This window comes from Cygnus atratus, chromosome 7, assembly GCF_013377495.2.
Source record: "Cygnus atratus isolate AKBS03 ecotype Queensland, Australia chromosome 7, CAtr_DNAZoo_HiC_assembly, whole genome shotgun sequence".
NCBI lineage: Eukaryota > Metazoa > Chordata > Aves > Anseriformes > Anatidae > Cygnus > Cygnus atratus.
In genome coordinates this window covers 29045740-29066876 of record NC_066368.1, presented here as the reverse complement: position 1 = coordinate 29066876, position 21137 = coordinate 29045740, and the positions used below count along the sequence as shown (strand labels likewise).

Genomic DNA, 21137 nt, shown 5'->3' with positions numbered 1-21137 from the left:
TTCACATAAAAAAAAACAGACTTGAAATAAATCCATGTACATGGAAATGAAGTACCCACAATTGCACCCATGAGAAATAGATCAGTTACCTAAAATGCTTCTGAAATCCAATACAAAAGTGATGGGAAATGCCTCTCAAGGAGCACACATCGTTATTGTTGAAGTCCCACAGAGTTTTCCACTACATGTAACTCCATCACTTAATGAAGAACTGAGAGCCCACAAGTCAAACTGTTTTGAGAAATCAAACTTCCCTGCTGCTTGAACAGTTTGCAGGGATGGAGACAAAAAAAAAAAAGCCACAGAACTAGGGTCAAGCTGCAACAGCTCTACAGCTCAAGTAGCGCAGGCTGAAATACTTTCCCTGCTGCCTGCACATTTGCTTGATTTTCACTTCTAGAGAGAAACTGTGCTTGGGGACAAAACATGGGCCAGGAACTGCTTCTGCATCCAGTTTTGCTGGGGAGCATACAAATACAGTGCTGTGCTGCTACCCATTGAGGAAAGGAATAAGTAAGGAATCCTACCATTTCCTTCCCAGTAAGGAAAGGGTTTTTTTTTTTTTTTTTTTCAATCTACAGCTCCTGATATCAAGCCCATGTCTATTCCTGTGTGACACCTGTGTGATATACTTGCTCTTTACATTCCCAATCTAGCCTGTATCAATGAATGTGTTGCTTTAGCAAAAAAGTAAATGTGGTTTTCCGTTTAGATATCATGGAGGGAGAAATATTTGTAGTAAAAAGCCTGACAAACTTTTGTCTTTGTTTCCTTGATTACCTTCCTTAGATGATACAAGAAAGTAAAAAGTGAAGAAATTAAGTCTTGATAAAAAGCTTATCCTAAATTTCAATTATCAGCAGAAAATATTTTGCACATAGGTCTGGAATTTACATATATAGAAATATAATGCCACTGACCCAGTGGTTGCCAGAGAAGTCTTGCCTGCTGCAACCCTTTTCTCTGCAATTACATTAAGCAATGTTATAAATAATTACATAATAATTAAAAATAATTCCATTATTATAATTCCATTATTGTACATTTCAGAAGTTCACTTGCGATCCGTGATCTTCAAGGTTGTAGTTTACTCTGAATAATTACCTGCAAGCATCCTTGGAGGCACTTGGTAAGGACTGCTCTGTGCATTCACATAGGATTATGCATTTCCCGCTCCAAAGACTCCGTAACATCATGCTAAAGGGGCAGGTTGCCCAACCCTTGCACAGCACATCCTGTACCTTAGCAGTCTCATTCCCAGAAGAAGGGTTCTGGCCTTCCCATGGGATCAGCTGCAGTATCTGGGCTTTGGCTAGGCTTTAAATTCCTGCGGGCACTACTCTACATGGAGCAGTTCCATGGCAGGAGCCATGTGCTGTGACCCCCTCCCTACACTCTGCAGGCCTTTTGGCTAATTACGGGGGCTGGCAGCTGCATCGCCTTTTTCCAAGGCAAGCCTTCTCTTCATTTTGCTCCAGCCAAAATGAGCCTGAGCTCAAAGAGCAACAGAGGTCACCTCCACTTGGAGATCTGTGTGTTTTCTTCTGCCTTCCTCAGTCATTTATATTCTGAATGAACTTCGCTTAGATGCCCTACAAACCATTAATAACCAGAATAACAACAGGGGAATAGGAAGTATTTTGCACATAGAACATACTGTTAATTCTCTGCCCCTAGCCTGTGAGAGCATTAACCCTTACTTTTGTCCTGTATACAGAAGTGTCACAAACATGTCTCTGAAAGAAGACTCATGCATTGGCACCCTGCCTGATACCAGTGCCTCTACTGAGGAATATCCTCCATAACAAAACTGGCTTGGGACTCCTCAGCAAAACTTTGGTTTAGGGCTGCAGCCAAAAAGTCTGAGGAAGGGATCTTTATGGGAGCAGCGACTGCTGCTGCTGGGAGGGCTGAAGCCAGCCCCCGCTCACAGAGGAGCTGCCAGCCCCAGATCCATAAGCAAAGGCCCCAGCACACAGGAGGCAGTGCTGAGCTGCAGAGAAGAGCATGCTGTGCTGTCAAAACCCCTTGCCTCTGTTACAAGCAGAGCAGGCAACCCGCCCTCAAGGTAACAGCCCACATCACCCACGTGTGCAGCCAGGCATGGCCTGTAACAGAGCCCAGGAGCAACGGCAAATATTCCTCTCCATTGATCCTTCCACAGCGATTCACCTGGGTGCACCAGGCTGCAAAGCTCTGGTGAATTCTCTCATGCCCGCACCATGCTCAGAGGCAGCCCTGGGGTGTGATGGTTTAAGTCAGGCACCACCTCGCTCCCTGCTGCCCTGGGAGTGAAGCCATGGAGGACTGTCCATGAGGAAGTCAAAAGCACTGCCTAACACCACTGGTGCCCTCCCTGTCCCTGCCAGCTGCTGTGTGCAGCTCCCAGTCTGGCACCCAGAAGCTGCTTGTTCCTTTTCAAAGCTGTTTGTCCTCTTCCCATCTTCTCTACCTCCCTTTGGACTAGTGGTTGGCTACTGCAGCCTCACCACGAACACTTCCCCAGTCACATTTCCCTCCTTTCTTTTTAAGCTTTCTGCACAGTCTCTTGATGAGATTTTGAGGAATCTGTCCCCTCAATCTGAGTTACACAGGAAATGCCGACATCTTCACAAAGATTGCTAAAGTAAGGTTTTGCTTTTGTGGATCACTTAAACCAAGCACTCAACAGCTTTATCAAGCAAAAATATTTTTCCTAGTGTTCAGTGGTTGGTCCCAGCTTGCATGCTTCCAGCTATCGTATCTCAAGTCCTGTCAGAGCTGACATCAAAGCCTGAGGTCATACATCGCTGCCCAGCATTTTTACAGAACTGCTCCCATTTCCAAGTCACCACTCCACATGGCGAGCAGTAGTTGGGGCCACCAAAAACAGACAGGACAAGTAATAACAGAAGACAGGCTTCATATCCACATCTCCTTCCCCTGGGGGCTCAAGCCTCACAAATCATTATTTGCCTTCTGGATAAGAGGAAGAGTCTGAAACAGTGCAATAATGAAGCACGGACTCTAAGTTTGCCACTGTGTACGCCTGTAATCCGCAACCCTGTACACCAAGGGGTTCTTCAGCACTTTCCAGTATTTCATACAACCGCTAGAGACCTTGAAACAACTTAAAACAGTAATAATAGCTCATCTAAGTCATACTTTGAAGTACACTGCTACCTAAAACCAGTCTGTCACCAGTTTCAAGGACTGATGACATAAGTTTCATACTAACTGACATTAAGAATATTTTGACCTTCCTCTTTCTCTTGTATTTAACAGCCCATGTATTCAACCCTTGTTACTTCAAGCTTCTTAACAAATGTACATGCCCTTCAAAGTAGATCCGGAGGTCTCTTCGAAATTGTTCACTTTCTGCTTACAAATACATCCAAGAATGCATCCACAGCTTGAGCAAAGTAAATATTTTCTTACTTCATCTTCATATCTTTGCATGGCTGTTTTTCCCCAACTAATGTCTTCCCAACCTGAATACTTGTTTCTAGCTTAAAGAAAATGCTAAAAATAGCCTTGCTATTTTGACCCCAGGTGCTGGACTGAAATCCAGCTCACTAATTGCTTTCAAAGACATGGATTGTGTTCATGTACATGTATGCAGATCGCCCCCATTTTGGGCTTTATTATTATTAGATTTTGGAGAGGGGCAGGATAACGGGAGGAAAAGAGTTTATGAACCTTGGACACTGTGAAGCATCCTGGCCAAATGTGGCTTTGCACAAGGCTTAAAAATCTAGGAGTCAAGTAACATTAATACTGACAGCAAGTCCAAACCAGCAACCCCAAAATGCCAAAGGCTTTCAAGGGCTGTTAGAGCAACTGAAGCTCTCTGGCATTTAGAAAAAATGGCTAACTCAGTAGCTGAAGATTCCTTCAGCAAACAAAAAATAGATTTTATCTTTGGGGATGCAGGTGAACAATAGCTGCATAACAAATTATTGTTGCCTGTTCTGCCCATGCTGGATTTGAGAAATCAGCACAGTGTGACAAAGGACAGATGGGCATATGTTTTTGCCTGCAAAACACCAGATATTTCCTGGACACATCTGTCAGGAAATGTTAAGAAATATTGTAAAAAAAAAGATAAATTTACTAACAGATGCAAACAGCAGGTCACTCTTGCATTGCACTGTTCTGCAAGGAGCCATGAAATGCAACTCGAGGAGGAGCCCAGAGGGTGCTGGGCCAACCGCTGCTGGGGTGAGCTGCTGTCCCCTGGCAGCTAATGCTGCGAGATGGTTGGGCATCATGGCTGTGGGCACAAGAGGGCACAGTTATGCTGTATACGAGAGACAGGAATTTGATAAGGCTCATCGGGAGCAAATATTTTCTCAAATTTAATAAGCCAAGCATCTTGCTGATAAGATTAAGGCAGAAGAGACAGAAGAAAACACAAGGAGCTACTAACGTTTTTAAGTCTACATGTTCCCAGATCTTTTAATTGTTTAAAGCTGAAGGGCACAAAAAAGTGGTGGTTGAGGAACAAAGAAAACCCAGGCATTTGCCGAAAGGATTAACACCAGTGTGCCCAGTGCTCCCAAAAGGTTAAAAACTGCCATCACTGAAGTCAAGGCTCCTATAACAGAGATACAGTGGCACCAAGGACAGTCTCATTTGATATGTTTAAAGTGGTGAGTTACAGTTCAGGCATAACCTGCCCAGCATGTGATCCCAAGCATCCCCTGACTTTTCCTTTAGTGCTCTTGCCTTTTCTCACCAACACCACTCTTAGCAGGGACTTACCTCCCACCCAAGCTGAATGTCACACCAACACTCTGGGACACCACAGGAGACATTCACCACAGACCCCAGTTTGTCAGGTGTTTGTTCTTCAGGGATTTTGCTCACTGGTTATCTGTCCTCAGGTGATCCTTAGAGGATATGCTTCCAGGGACTAAGGATGCTGAGTCTCTGGCTAAAGAGCCATCCGTGGAAAACTGTATACTGCTCCTGTGCTGTTCTTGCTCTGAGGAAGGCTCTCTGCAAAGCTGTTCCCCTACCTCACACTTACGAAAGTACTCGAACAAGGCTTGCCTGCCCTGAGATGAGAACAGATTAGACACAGGAAGCAAGCACCAGAAAGTGTTGTCTTTTTGCAGTTACTGGCACAGTAGTGACACAGGCAGGGCTCAGAGGAAGACTCGGGAGTTTGAAAAGTCTTTCAGACTCCTGTAGTAATTTACTCTGAAAGCAGAACCTGGTAGGAAAGGAGACCTTCCAAGGCAAGGGTCAGGACAGAAAAGTATGAAGTATCTAAAGATAATGAGGTAAAGGTTGAGTTTGTTAGAAGCTTCTAAGAAAAGGAAGGACCTTGCTGCAACTACATTTCACATCCTGCTCCCATTTGTTGAGCTTCTCTACTGATTCATTTCTGTCCCTGAGGTTCAGTGCCAGCATACAAACCCACTAAGCCTCTAGTATTCCTGTAGCTCGTGACTCATACAAGTAGGAGAGCTCAGCGTGCAGTCTGCACTAAGACTATGACTAAGGAAGTACTCAGCCTCCTTTAGAGACTTCTGCAAACAACCACACAGAACATACTTAAGGTAGAGTGCTGTAAGTCAAGATTTACCATCTAACAGAAGAGTTTAATACAGTAAAAACAAAATCACCACAAACTTAGGACACAAGCCATCTCTTCTGTTTCCAGTGTTCTTAGGAAGCTGAGGCTGTAGCGAAACCACATTTTCCCTTCTGCTCCCCAGCTCAGGTTCTCCAGCCATTTCTAAGCTCCTAGGTAAATTAATAAGTTGGAGGTCAGCCATCTGAGTAGATCCCAGTTACATGGTTGCAGAGAAGCGACTTTTCTGCCATGTCCCCATGGAGGGTTTTGTAGGCATACCACAGAGGCAAGCACAACTAGCAGCTTGACTGGCTTCCTAGGCCTCACCAACGAAGTCAGAAGGATTCATGGCTGAACACTGCTGGCACCTGGTTAGAAAATTATTTCAGGTGAACATTTCTGCATGCAAATAACTGGCATTGTGATATACTAAGTGCATCTGTAAGACGTATAGGTGGGATCTGTAAGGCCTTCTCCTTAACCTATCTTCATAAAACCTATGCTCTAAGAAACCTGATATGACATTGGACAGTGGCATCTACAAATGTCACAACATCCCTGAAAAATGGGTGCTCTAGGCAGTACTAAGAAAGGGAGAGAAAGCTTTCCACACTCACCTAGACACACCAGGCTCCTCAACAAAGCCGTACTTTCAAAACTAATTGAACTTGTCTTGGGAGAAGTTAGCCATAAGTAGAAGGTGCAAAAAATTGGCATAAAAACTCAGAAGACATTTCTGACAGGAAATTAAGTGTACTAGTCAGAGTTGAGCTTTCCATAATCTCAAACAACTGAAGCTACCAACAGACAGCACTGCTGGTTCACACTGTTTCCAACAGGTTTGCACTATGGGGATAAAATAACTACTGCAGGGTGAGCAGAACTATTGCTATTCACTGCAGTGGTGCCACTGTTTATCTCCAAATGCTTCAGCCTCTGAACTCCTATAATGAACAATTCCTTCCTTCACCTTTTCTCATTCTTAATATGTAGAACGCAGGTGTACATATGAGCTACAATACCCAGTTGGGAAACATTTTTTTAATAGCATCTTGGAGAGATCAAGATCATTATCTGGGACCAGCTTCAAGCTTTTTAAACATGAGTTGACAGTGGAATGTCAGCCACAGATTTATGAAGGATCACGAAAGCAGGAACAAAATTCACTTACAAAAAGCAGGAAGGCTCAAGATGTTGACTGTATACAGAGCGAGTTTTAACTTGGGGCATTATTTGGCCTTTTTTTCAGATAGAGGGATCCCAACTGAAGAGGAAGCCAATACTAAGCACTGACTGTAAGCAGTGCCTTTGAGGACAACAGCAATCCACAATTACCCAGAGAGAATGACTCCTTTATCTGCAGTTCAGGGAAGGAATTAATTTTATTATTGGATTGACCTAAAAAATAATCAAGGATTTGTGTTCAGGCAGTTAGTTTCATAACTGGGCCAAAACCTTTGGTTTTGTAATGTGGCACAATCCTTTGAAAGCCACATTTCCAAAAGCACGCTGCCAGTTTCTCACCTGAGACTGAGAACCCACAAATTGGCCAGACCATCAGAAGCGCTTTGCACATATCTCGTATTGGGACAAAATCTTTTAAAATCTGCCCATAAGTCAATGAAACCACAATGGTTACATCTGCGAACAATTTGACCTGTATTTTCCCTAGTCATGATTATTCAAAGGGAAAAAATGCCAGTTCTATAGCAACTGCTTAATCCCTGTTATCCATACATACTGATCCTCAATCTAGAATACCTGAGAGAGAACACAGTGGGATTTTGTTTGTCCCAAAATGGAATCACTAGCCACAGAGGAAAACAAGTCACTTCCAACCCCAAAATACAACTATTTCACAGCAAAAGAAAAAAAGACTATCACTTTGTCCACAATGAAACTTCTCTAGAAGTAATATCACAACTCCTATTTGTGCAAATATTCTGTTTGCAAGTGTAGGCTATTCTTGAAGAAAGGACTCGAAGATAGAGAATCGAAAGATGATTCACAACACTAAAAAAAAATCTGTTAATCTATTGTTCAAAACCAGACAGAGCGGAAGTCAGCAGCTCACGTTGCAGTGGGTGCAGTTACTTCTAACTACAGTAACTGACAATTGCATTATTTAATAGCCTTCTGAGACTCAAATTGGCAGCAAACCTAATATTTCAGCTATTTGGATAAAACTGTTCTTGCCTCTAGGGTATTGTTGTTTATTTGCCTCAACTCTATTAATTCCATCTTAACCAGGTATTCAGAAAATGTGTGATAGCAGAATTGATCAGTCGAAACATACTGAACATTCTTTTCCAGACAATTGAGAAATAATTCTCTTAAGTAGTTCTCTTGCAACATCCTTTGGCTACGCTGTCCCTTCCACTAGCTTCTTACAAGGATAGAGAATCACATCTTATTGTCCCATTACAGTTTTTCTCTGCAGACTTCAGCAAAATATTCACATACACTTATTTCATTTAGAGCAGGAGGTTACATTCTTTTCCCCAATTCTCCATCCCATCCCTCTCCAAGAACAGCATGTGTAAATCGTCACTCCAAGGCACAATGACATCTTACAGTAAAGCTGTAAGCACACTTACATCCAATTGCTAAAGCATATTCAAATGTAAGCAAGTGGAATAAATACGTGGGAAGACCCAATTCTAATGAGAGAATGAAAACAAAGGATTACCTACAGCCTTCACACAGGAATGACCAAATTCATCTCTCCTAAGGGTTACTTGGGCTAAGTCAGGAAACCTGCTTCCAGGCTGTCAGGCATCTGTGGGAACCTGACCTCCTCCGAGTGACTCCCAAGACTCTGTAGAGGTTCTGGATCTGTTTTGCCTTGCAGCCTCCTCTGCCTCATACCTTCCCCCACTGCTGCAGAAGCACGAGGTTCCCTCCACGCATCCTCCAGCATACTGTCTGCCCAGCAGAGCGTGTTCACTGGGCAGCTACCAACTATGCAGATAGCACAACTACTCTGAAGCATACAGAGGTTATGAAGATGGTGCAAGGTGAGTGGCATTGCTGCCATACATTCATACTATACCTCCCACATTCAGAGGGACATCTTCCAGCTTCCTGGAAATCAGACTGGACGAACAAATTGTGGAGTTGTGGCAATACAGAAAAAAACAGCCACAAACTTAGGATCTCTATCTGAATTTTCTGTTCCCAATAATGTAATACTGAACTGCAATATTGAGTTTTTTGTTTGGCCTTATACAAAATTATGGGTTTTCAGAATGCAGATTTGATTTAAGGTCTGGTTGTTTTGGATCAGGCTGGTATCCAAACCTTTTAAAAATCAGTGCAGTTAGAAGTTAAGGAAGGAGTAAAGGATTTACTGTACTGTTTCATTTAACAATGAAATGTTTCGACTGGAAGCAAATTGTCTTAGTAACCATCTTTTTACTATATGTATATTCAGGTCACAGCACTGATCCTTACAGACCTCAGTGAAATAATGTATGTGGTGGGTTACCATTGTTTATTCTCAGTATAAAGTAACTGTACAATTTTACCATTAGATGGCACCAGAGAATATTTTAACATTTACACAAAGGACCACTGAAACCGAAGCCTGGAACAGTCTTAAAGCAGATGTAGCCACTAAAATTAAAAAAATACTCATCTTTGCAATGCATATGAGCACTTTAATTGCTTGACTATAAGCGATAGCTTTACACAGCTCATCAGAATGCAAGTTACAGCTAAATCCATGATTTCTTTATTAGCAAGTATTTTTTTTTTCCTATTCTTACATATAAAAAGTATTTGATGTGAAACTGCCATACAGTTTGGTTTAAATGAGATGAACTGCTTTGTAGTGTTTTATTTGTCTTACGGAAAAAACATCTCTGCCCAGACAATTCCAAATGCAGGCTATCAAAAAAAAAAACAACGCTTTCAAGAGTCCCTCTGCATACCTGGTTCAATTCCAGCTAGGTCTATGAATAATTTACCAGTTAATGAGCTCTTTCTGTTTATGAAATAATACTCTTAAGAATAGTAAGGCAGGACATAAGCAGTAGCCATATGTTTCTTCTCGAATTCCAGCTAGACAAATGACCTGAAAATTGCTGTTGCAAGAACTTCTAAAACATATGGCTCAGTACAGGGAATTTGTTAGCTTCTTGTGTCAGATCCAAAAGTTTCCAATTATCAACAAAAGATGGCATACCAACCCAATTACTCCTGATATATTCCAGTCAAGACAGATTCCAAGTAACCATAGCTGTGTGGGTGTATGTGGTTTGAAATAACAGGAATCACTGAAAATTTAGTGTAAATAAAAAAAGTAGACCTACATATCACATCCAGACAAATGTGTCCCAGTGTGCTGAATGTGCTTTCAACAGGAAGCAGGAATTTTTAGGCTTTCTACCAAGGCTGATTTCAAGCCATCATAAACTATTAGAGGTACATTTACTTTCCAGCATTACAGAAAACTCCTGCACAGCTTATTTATTTCATTTGTCAACAGAGTGGAAAAAAATATGCTTCTTACGTAAGATGACAAAAATGTACCAAATCATTTTCAATTAATTTTTTTTTAAAATGATTAATTGCAGATGGCTTTTTAAGACAACATCCTTGTAGTGCTGGGTAAACATGAGGCTACAATTAACAGTCAGAACACTGGTACATTATGCACATTTCTGATTCATCTGACTAAGCAACCAAGTCCAATCCCATGCTCTTACTCACAGGAGTACTTAGACCCAGACTATGAAGACAGTGTTTTCATACCAGGCCTTAACCAAACAATCTCTACATATTCCACTAAACAGTAAGAGATGGAAAAATGATGTTTACAACAAACCAGAATTCATAGAACTGCTAATGAAAAAACAAAAGGAATACATTTGTAAGCTAAATTACATTTCATATACATACCAAAGTTATAGTTTAGTCATCTAAAGAGCTATATCAACTCTGTCAAGGGTTACTTCTGCTGTACTACATGGGTCAATGCCAGTATATTCTTCAGGAACTATTTTTCCAGGTTAATTTGTTTTAATCACACATTCATCATGCAAAGAAGATAAAGGTCTACATTCATGCTGCATTTATGTTTGAATTCAGACTATTAAAGACCAACCCTGTTTAGATCCTTTATGCCTACCTTCCAACTACTTCAACTGTTCTCAACTTTAAGCCATGGGTGGTAGCAAAACATACTAAATTATCCATAGGCAAGCCAATTAGTTACTGAGATGCTTGCCCTTTTGTCAGTCACAGCTCCCCTTGGGTCAAATTGTGCAGTTCCCACCAGAGCAGAACCCACTACACCTCGCACCTCTGCTTCACTCTGGTGGGAGTAGGGCCTGACTAAAGGCTGCTGAAGCATCCCTAAGGGTCCACTTACTGAAGGAAAAACATGCTGCTGGGGAAGTGGGTGGGAACCCCCCACAAAGCCCACAGAACCTCAAAATTCCCAGGCAAGCTGATCATGAGAGACACTAAGCAATTTCAGCTGAATGGAACAGTGTGAGGAAAAGTGATCCCAAAATCCTTAGCATAGACTAAACATTAACATAATCTCATCTACAAAAGATGTAGAAGAGTCAAGGTCTTTTCCTAATAGCTCAGCTTTCACTTTCATGAAATTGAAAGTCACTAATTTAACTAATTCCTCATGTATTATATTGAAAGTAGTGCCCAAACTACGAATAAAAAGGCGGATTTTTAAACTCTGATCTAATATGTCATGATGAAAAACCAAACATTTTGTAGCTGCATAAGTTATTTTAACTGGAGTAGGAAAATTCAAAAGGTAAAGATTTTGATGTTTGCTAACTCCATGCTATTTGAATTTAGATGAACAATGTAGTTCCCCCAAACAAGAAAAAAAACACTTTCTTTATCAGAGCTAATAGTATCTGGCACTGTTCATAGGAATTTCCAATATTAACCCACCTGTAAACCAAAGAAAACATTTTCTCATAGCTCAGGAATCAGTGTCATGGCAGCTCATTTGTAAGACACTGGAATGCTGCTTGTGAAACTCAATCTGGTATGAGCACATGGAGATTTTTCAATGATTAGCCATTGTTTTATCAGCTCCATAACAGAAAAAGGTTTCACAAAAATGTTAATGGTAACTAACCAGCAATGCTTCCTGACCACCAGAATACTCGTAGCCAATAGGTTTTCTAGGCTTCCTTATACACATTTTTCTTACTAAAACATGGAACAAGTATTCAAAAGACTGTGCCATGTATCACAAAACCTACTTCTAAGTCAGCAACAACCCACATACCAAAAAAATTTGTCTCCACTGCACAATATGCTCCTGTCCAGTTGTCAACCCTGGGCTCTCAGACCTGCACCTAGTAACAGCCAAATACATATTTTTAACTCCTCCTTTTCCCACTATTATTTTTGTTGCAGACTGTACTTTAACCCTGAGGCACATTGTTTTACATGTTGTAGTTTCAAGTACACAACTGTTTCAACAAGAAACTTAAGCAGATGCATAGTTTAATTCCATTAGTAGGCCTATTGGTTTTGGTGGATTTATTTGTATACATAAAGCCAGGAAGAAGCATCATAGTGAGTGATGACCTCTTCACAATCCTGTACTTACATATTACCTAGAATCTTCTAGCTATCTGAATGTTAATATGTACGTGATAAGCTTTAGCTATTTCAGAAAAGCTGCATCGAGGATTTCTACAATATGAGCTAAACGTTGATACCATGGCACTACAGAGTACCTCTCCTAGGGACCTGAATCCTGCTCTCCTCCTCCTCCCTCCTGTTACAGGCCAGTCTTTTAACTGATTACACTCTCAAAGTGGATTCAAGCAGTCTGCTCCAGTACATCTATGTAGAGAGTCACTCCAGTAAATAGTCCACTAGTGGGTGTGCAGTTGTGTGTGGTGCTGTATTGCTGCACTGTTTCCACATATAAATAATTATGCAACTCATCTACTCACACCTCAAGACCCTTTGCCACTCCAGCACTAACCACAGCATGTTACACAAAGTTCACGAAGGGTACAGATTAGTTAAGCAAGCATAATTTAGCACGCAGTATCTGTGCAGAAGCCCTTGTATTGCATAATTACCATGCCCTGTAAGGAAGAGTCCCCATCTTTGTGCTTTTACATCACCCTCTGGAGTCATGCTGCTCTTCACTTAAACTCCATCAGCTCTAAGAGTCCGTATCCCTTGCAGGATTGCTGTGTGGAAGGACATTGCTCTTTGTTAGTTGGAACTGCTGCCTCACCTCCTAAGATTAATTTGGTTCAGTGGCCTCAGCCAGTGCTTTGTCACTAGATATTAGAAGACTTTAAATATCCAGAAAGAGTCAGGTAAGACACTCAGACTATTTTAGTATAAAATGCATAACATTCTTAGAGCAAAGTGTGCAAGACTCCCACAACTATTTAAGTTAATCATTAAAGGGCCTTCCCTTAGGGTTAACCAAGTCAAGTTAGTAATTCATCTCATTTAAAAGTACACATACTCGGATAAAAAAGGAATGGAAGACTAATCATTTTGTATTTCATCCATGCATAGCAGCATATTATAACTGCATACAGAGGTGCAACAGGAATCTGGAAAAGTAGAATAAGCTAAATGCCTTGGTGGCTGTAACGAAAAGTGCAGCAAGCCACATAGTTTAAAGCCATCCAGGCTTCCTGTGCCCCTTAGATCGCAGCAGAAGACATACCTGCATATCAAACTACTCCGGTGACCACACCAGTTCTTCAAACTCCACAGCATTCACTCAGAGTGCAGGCAGACCAGTACATGTAAATATACATTTGCAAAGTTACTTGTACATTATATCTCCTGTATGGTGAATTCTGGCTGGTGGTCCTAGCCAGTACTGCTCCAAGCAATGCTTGAAAAGCAAACTTATTTCAACTCTTATATTGTTCACAGCTTTGCAAAAAGATTAAACCATAGTAGAAGACTGGAAGTGGAAAAAACATTTCCACTGGCACTAAAATAAATTAGGTGCTGATTCCTATTGCACATGGATAGAAATTGAGTGTCTATTTCTTTTTTTTTTTTTTTTTTGAGAATCCCATTTTTAAATATACTGACCTACACCAACTAAATTCAGAAAGACAATCCCAACAGTCTCCAGCTTAGCATTTTGGAAATCTGATCTGATTCTGCAAATCAGATCTGTCCCTTCTGCTGACAGAAAATTGCTCAGCAGAAAAATATTGTATTAGTGTGGTCAACCTTACAAGAGAATACTATTTACTTGGTGTCTGGAACATTTAGCTTTAGGGAAGAGGCAAGTTGCTACCTCTTAGCAAACAGTACTTTCCTGCCAAGCCTAAGTCTGTCCCCATGCCCTCGTCTGTAAGAGTCAATGCATTACACAAAACAAAAGGAGCAGATCCAGTTGTCACGGCAGAGGTGCTGTATTCCCTAAAGACAGCAACTATCACTCCCTGCAGGTGATACATCAGTCACCATATTAAAAAAAGCAGGGGAAAACCAAAAAAACATGAACCACGATCCTCACAGAAAATGTGAAAATCAAAATAATGCAAGAGCACAGCACTAATCTCAAAAGCAGGAAGAGTGAGATTGGAAATATATAACCAAATGTATACCAGAACAAATTAGTAATTTTAAAACACATAGGGCATAAAAAATAGCCAGATTTGTCAATAACATGTTACAGCTTTCCACAAGGAAAACTAGCAAATGTAGTGTATCTCAGAATAATATTACGACAAGCCTTTAATGAAGTTCCACATAACATCCTTCTAATTAGAAAACTGTGGTATGGAGTAAGCATCTAGAATAAGACTATACAACTGTTTGAAAAGCAAATTCAGAAAAAAGAAATCTGTATACAAGTCATGTAAATAGCAGAAAAGAGGAAAATGGACGAAATTAAGTGGAAAGTGGCCTCTGAAGGGCAAGCCCACAGTCCCATGTTCAAAACAGTGCCAATTAAAACAGGCTGCTCATGGTCATGTCCCAAGGACAATCTGTTCAGGATTGTGAGTGCCAACCTGTGCCCACTGCCTCCTGTCCATTCATTACCTGACTGCTCCTTTGAAAGAAGTAAAAGAACAGCTCTCAGTCAGGCAGCCCTGCTACCCACAGCCACATTACATTTGGAGGCTAAGGGCAACACCAATTGTTCACAAAAAAATACCATTAAAAACATTATTCTAATTAGGAAATAAATGTAACAATTATGGCCCAGGCTATAGTTTTCAGATGAACTCTATATCCACATATCTTTGTATTTACAGTATAAATCCAGATTTGTCTTTACTATTTGTAACCCATTAATGCAATAAGTCAAACATTCCTATGTAATCAGTACCTTACATAATTTTTCCTTTTTTTTTTTTAACAGCAGTAATACAAAGATTAGTCCAGAAATCATTAACATATATATTTTTAAATAACATTTTAAAAAAATAGCAAGATTGGGAGTCAGGCTAAGTGAAAAACATGCTTCATGGTATTACCAATGAGTATTTGATACACTACCACGACTGGATCAAATCTTAATCTGTTGCATGTGCAAATTCATTTACTTCAGCATGTCTGTGTAAAAATGTCCAAGAGAAAAAGGTATTCCTTCATGTCACTGAAGTTCTTGGCCACTTACAGTCACTAACCTGATAAAACACTATTACAGACTCGTTTTAGGAATGTAATTCAGTCATTTCAATGCTTCCTGTCTCTGCCTCTGTGGGCTAGTAAACTTGACTTCAACAGTATGGTTACATTAACCTAGCTTTGCTTGCCATCACTATGATGTTTTTCTTTCTTCTGAGTACTATGAGTCATTTCCTCAAATCTTTGCTGGTTTGGCTGCAGTCTTCAGGATACTAGGAACTGCCAGTGCTCCTCTTCTCTTCCACTTCTGATTTTAATTCCACTGTGTGCTAGAACCATTTCTCTATTCCATGTGTTTTATCTAAGGTATTTTTGTTGAAATAAGTAGATTTTCACCTGATGTAAATCATCCAAGGTCAGCTGTCAGCAGAGCTTCTTTGAAGCTGTAGAAGTTCACACTTGTTGAAGGTCTGAGCCCTACGTTCTATTATCATTTTGATAAAGCCCTTGCAGACAACTAACCATTTCCCATGCCTGAAAACATGGCTGTACTACTAAACTGAGGGAATAAGTGGAAAGAAGTCTTCACAGTTAACTATGTCAGGTCTTGATACATTTTTGATGACACAGGTCTTCTACATACTCCTAACACTTGGCAGGGGAGGAAAAACACAAAAAAGGAATAAGTATGTCAGTACATGAAGTCTTCGACCTCTGGACATAAACAATTTTTTATTCATCTATTTCCTAACTGGGTCACATATAGAACTCATACAAATTGTGGTAAATTCAGGAGACCTGTATTCCACACCTGGCAGATATAGCTCAAGACAACAGGTCCAGGAGAGATTGAGGAGAGGCAGTTTTCGTCTTCTTTGAACCACCTGGGCTCAAAGCGATTGCCATTGCTGAAATAGTTCTTGTTGATAGCAGACTAAAATACTCTGGAAAAGTATAAGACACCAACTAGCATCCCCCAGTAAGTGTCTGCTTCTAAGTGTTACACAGATAAGGAAAAGAGATCTCTACTGAGAAGCAGATAACATCAAAGAACACATTCTAACTCTGTCTAAAGCCTGTATACTGACAAATAAGGTACCCTGGCCTCTAGTAGTTTTCCCACTAGCATTCACAGGACTGTGCATGTTTCTAATACTACAGCACCCAGCTGCAAAGCCAGGTTCCCCCCTTCCTGCTCTTAACACTCCTCCCTATTTAGATCAGGGCTGCATTTGCCTCAACAAATGCACTGGAAAGCTAACACTGCTTTCTTCATAGCCCATGTTTCACACCTCCATCAAACTAACCTACTTTTCTGAAAATTTAATTACAGAATAGCTCCTTGCACTTGGATAGACCAAACACCCAAAATGGGAAGAAATCTTTCCCACTTCTAAATTAGCTATCAGAATAATCAACTCACAAAGTGTATAATGAAGTATAAGAACTGAAAGAGAAGACAAAACTGCTCACATGTATGCTTACAGAGCAATTTGTACAGCTTGAACACTGCTTTCCACAAAGCAATGTTCAAAATTCAGCAAGGTATTAGACTAAATTTAAGGGATAACTACACAAACAGGAAATAGAAAGTACTTAGGGACATTATCTCCTAAAAGCATTCTCTGTTCTGAATTGGTACAGCAAAACAAAGCAGTGCAAAACAAAATAAACAAAACAAAACAGTAACATGCAGAGAGATTTTAACTATCAGTTTCTTGATGCTTGTAAGAAGACACTCTCTCTGCCTGTAAGTACTTGCATGCCTTCTTGTAAGGACAAGAAGTTTTTTTGCTCTCACAGCTAGTTGGCTGTTGAAGTTCAAGGACCTTTTGTTTCACTTCCTCTACCAGGTCATACATTTACTTCATCTTTGAAAACAGACTATACTAAGTTCTTCAGCAATCATGCAAAAGTAAAGACACCAAAGCAACTAAGAGTATTAGGAGGGAAGGGGAACTGAATAAAAATTGGAAGGTCCTTTTAAATCTATATTCTCCCTGCAGTTCAATGACCTGATAGAATACCTGGTCTGCCTGAATCAACACATTTTAGATAAAATAAATTAAACAAATTCTTCAATATCCAAAATTAAAGGATAGTAAAAAAAACACACAACATTATTTTGATATGACTATTAATTCCCTTTGTTTTATTCAGTTACTTATATGTGCATAAAGTAGATGTGTTACTTTGACAATGAACTGCTAGAATTCTGAAGTACCAGCATTTTACCCTGCAAGAATAAGCAAACATACAAACCCAAGGGGAATAGAGAAACAAGTACCCAGAGTTCAGACTGAAACTTGTGAGGGTCTCTTCTTTCCAACACCTAGACCTCGAAAGCCATATTTGTACTGCCCTATGTTACTGAAAAGCCAGATCCAAAGCTTGGTAGAGCACTAGCATCACTTTCAGTCACAATTAAGCAATTTAAATTTGCAGTATTGACACTTACCCACTCAGGAGATGGACTCATTTTTTAAAACAAGGACAACCAGCTGGTAAAGTATCTTTTTATAACAGAAAAATTTTTATCAGAAAGCAGCAAGAGCACGGCTACACTATAAGGCAGGACAAGCCAGAAACACAGCAATAGTATCTCACTAACCTAAGTGCAATTCTTTGTTACCTATACACAGCAGGAAGAGCAGGACACAGATAACACATCCTATCAACAGGATCAGATCTGGGTCAGTTATGAATCACTATGACACATATAAGGACTCCAGCAAGAAGTGGCAAGAAACCGGAGGTACAACTACCAACTACGCAAGCCAAAGTCCAGCCAAAAGACAAAACAGAATAAGAGACTGACCTCCAGTGTAACCCAAACCAGGAGCAAAGGCTCAGGTCTGAGCTTAAATGGAGCTCCTGCACCCCTGGGTGGAGGTGGAGCCCCAACTGAAGCTGCTTGGGGCAATTAGAGCATATCAGTGCACTCAGCTGCACTGTCAGTTCTGACAGCATGTGTCAAGAGTATGGCTACCGAGGAGTGAGAGATGAGTAGCTGTGCGGAATAAAGGAAAGCATGTTTCAATCTCTCTATTATGAAATAGTGACTCTCAAAGTGCTAGCAACCCTTAGTAATGAAATCAAGTATTAGATTTACATAAAAAAAATAATCCTCAAATCACATTTTTCTGTTTGATTCCTGGTACATAACCAAAGGCTGATCTCAGTAGCTATTAGCCTTTACTGCTGCAGTGGAAATGAATGGATTGCATTCATTCATTTTTATACAACATGGAAGCCTTGTATGACCAGGGGTACCTGTGCAGTGTGAGGGAAACTTTCTCGTACTTGAGGGAGCATTATAATAATGTAGTCAATTTAATTTGCTAATACAAATGGAAAAATAGATTTTATTCATGTGTCACTTAAATGCAGAATTTTAGCTATGCAAGATGCTAAAAATGTACACTACATGTTCAAATATTAGCAAAACAAAAATGGCAAGAATATTATTAATAAAAATTGATCCATTTGTGACATGAGTTCAGAAAACATTGTAACATATCTGTAATTTTATTTCTATTAATGTAGGAATATTCAAGAAAAATATTTAAGTATGTATTTGGCTTCAAGTGAAAGATTTTCACATGAAGCATCGTCTTGAAGATTGTCTCCTCAGTGGTATAGTGATACCAGAAATGATTTTAGATACCCTCTCCAGAGGTGCCCCCTAATTCATGTCTTAAATCTTCCCGCTTTAAAAAAGTACATTTGCTTTTATTCTAATTATTTTTCTAACAAGGAAGAAAAATTGTGATTTCTCTTAATTCATGATTGTAACAATCACTGTCATATTTCTCCTCTTACAACTGCTTATTCTATCCGTAAGTTGATCAGTTGAGTAACCTGCATTCCCTGCCCCAGTCTGAACTGTGGAGGAACTTCACTGAAGGAAACAACAAAATTCATTCTAGAAGGCCCTAATACAATGTTGTCCATGCTTTCAGTTTAAAGACTGACTTTGAAAAAGGTCAATGTGAAAAAGCAGCCACTTCAATACAAGTCTTTCCTATCTCCCACTTTAAACCTAGTTTAATAAAATAGAAAGAGTGTAAATCCTCTTAAGTAAGAAAAAAATGTGGTTATCAGATCCAGGATTTAGTATTTAGATTCTAATTTACTGAAAACATTATGAAACAGCTTTTCCTAATTTACAGATTAATATTGTTATTTGTTTGACAGCAATGCAGGATATTATCTGACATGACAATGAGATTCCCAGTGTGGTATTCACGTTCTCTGTCATTTTGGTTCTTTATACTACCATCTCCAGTTACACCATAATTCATGCTTTCATTTATTACTTTCCTTACAAATTAGGCAATATCTATCTATATATATATATTTTAATTGGTAATATTTAGATCTCTTACTATAGTTGGTTTCTAATTAGATTTAGAATGTGAAATTATTACTTAGCTTCTCAGGGCTGAAATAGGTGGGTTGACTCTTGAGAGGGCCAATGCAATTCTCAAGAGTGAAAATTCCTAGATTTCTGAGATGCTGACATTTGGTTCTCATTCTCCTAACATTTCAGCAAAAACAAGGTTCACAAAGTCCTATTGCTGAAAAGTATTCCAGTCAGATTAAGATATTTAACATTGCATGTCTATAAATACCAGTGTATAGAAGGTTATACAGTACATTGAATGTTACCGAATGTTGTTAACACCTTGTGTGCAATCAGAGAATTTTAAGCCTGGCCTTAGGTTCCCTGTTTTTCTCTCAGGTCCGCCAAGGCTGCATTTATTCCTCTGCTCATTCTCACAGTCACTATTGGTTTTCTTTAAATTAGTTGGCAATGGATGAGATATCAGAAAACTAGAAAAGGTAAAATATAGTGACTCTCTTTTAAATAACAATGAAAAGAACCAAAACATTTTAGTCTAATCAGTTCAACTTCAGCTCCCAGGAATATTCTGAAGCAAGCAAACAAACAAACAAAAAAACCCACCCTACCATACAAACCAAAATAGGTAACTGTTCCACGTAACAGGTAACTTAATAACAGGACGTATACATAGCCAGTACAGATCTGACAGGAATAAATTATATGGGACTAATATGCTACTATAATAGACTAGGAAAGTCTGCAGATGGGAGAGTAGCAGCAGAGGCCATATTTTAGGATTTGCACAGAGTTTAAACCCTGTTTCCTGTAATATTCCCATACGGTATAGCTAAAACTGACATAAAAATGGGTGAATAAACCTCTCCATGCAGGATTGTTATCATTGTTTCACTGCCAAAATAGAAAGGTGTATAAAATAGAGGACTGCAATGTTCTGTTCTGGGCCTGTATCTGTTCAGTGTTTCAGTGATGACCTGGGTGAGGAAACTAAGAATATGCTTCTTAGAGGCATAAAAAATAAAACTGCAGAAGTATAATATTGGCACAAACAGATGTAAATAACTGGGAAAATAGTCTTTAAAAAAAAAAAAAAGAAAACAGGATGAAATTCAATAGGGACAAACCCAGGAGACCAGTAATCAACATCACAAATGCACACTGAGGAACAATTAGAGGTGGTTTTTTTGGTATTTTTTTTTTTCTTTCCTTTTTTTTTTTTTTTCGGAAAAGTACCTAGGGATTATAGTACATCAGTATAAGCCAACAATGTCATGCTGCAGAGACAGGATAAACATGATGCAGAGATGAGTAAGCAGGCATGAGACACATGATAAGATCATGCAGTTATGTTCAGCACTGGTGAGGCCTCAGCTGGTACACTCTCTCCAGTTTTGTGCTTTGTATTTCAAGAAGTCTGTAGACTACTGTGGAAAGAGCTTGTTGGAGAACAACAATAAAAAACACCTCTGAGAACGGGCTGAGACTTAGGTCTAAGGCATGATCAATGCTTGATAAAAGTCTTCACAAGCACCAGGCATGATCAATGCTTGATAAAAGTCTTCACAAGCACCGAAGGCTGCTACAGAGAACAAATAGTCCATTCACCATGTCTGTTGTGGACAGGACAAGAATTAACAGCTTTAAATA

The 21137-nt window shown here is 39.7% G+C and overlaps 2 protein-coding genes across 8 annotated transcripts in view; one reads left to right on the top strand and one right to left on the bottom strand.

The window, feature by feature from the left end:
* The window catches only part of CCSER2 (coiled-coil serine rich protein 2), a 152480-nt gene extending 144082 nt beyond the window's left edge, over window positions 1–8398 (bottom strand). For 4 of the 7 annotated variants that reach the window (XM_035540037.2, XM_035539983.2, XM_035539993.2 and 1 more), the window contains exon 1: window positions 8257–8398. The gene's annotated coding sequence lies outside the window, so the exon portion shown is untranslated. Of the gene's footprint in view, window positions 1–4743; window positions 5173–8252 lie in introns of those variants that run through there. The other 3 variants (XM_035539974.2, XM_050711991.1, XM_050711990.1) reach the window with 2 other exon arrangements.
* Window positions 8122–21137, top strand: part of BICC1 (BicC family RNA binding protein 1) — a 118125-nt gene continuing 105109 nt past the window's right edge. Inside the window, exon 1 of the mRNA XM_035540079.2 lies at window positions 8122–8580. Coding sequence (XP_035395972.1) covers window positions 8565–8580 — 16 coding nt within the window. The 5' untranslated portion in view covers window positions 8122–8564. The remainder of the gene's footprint in view (window positions 8581–21137) is intronic.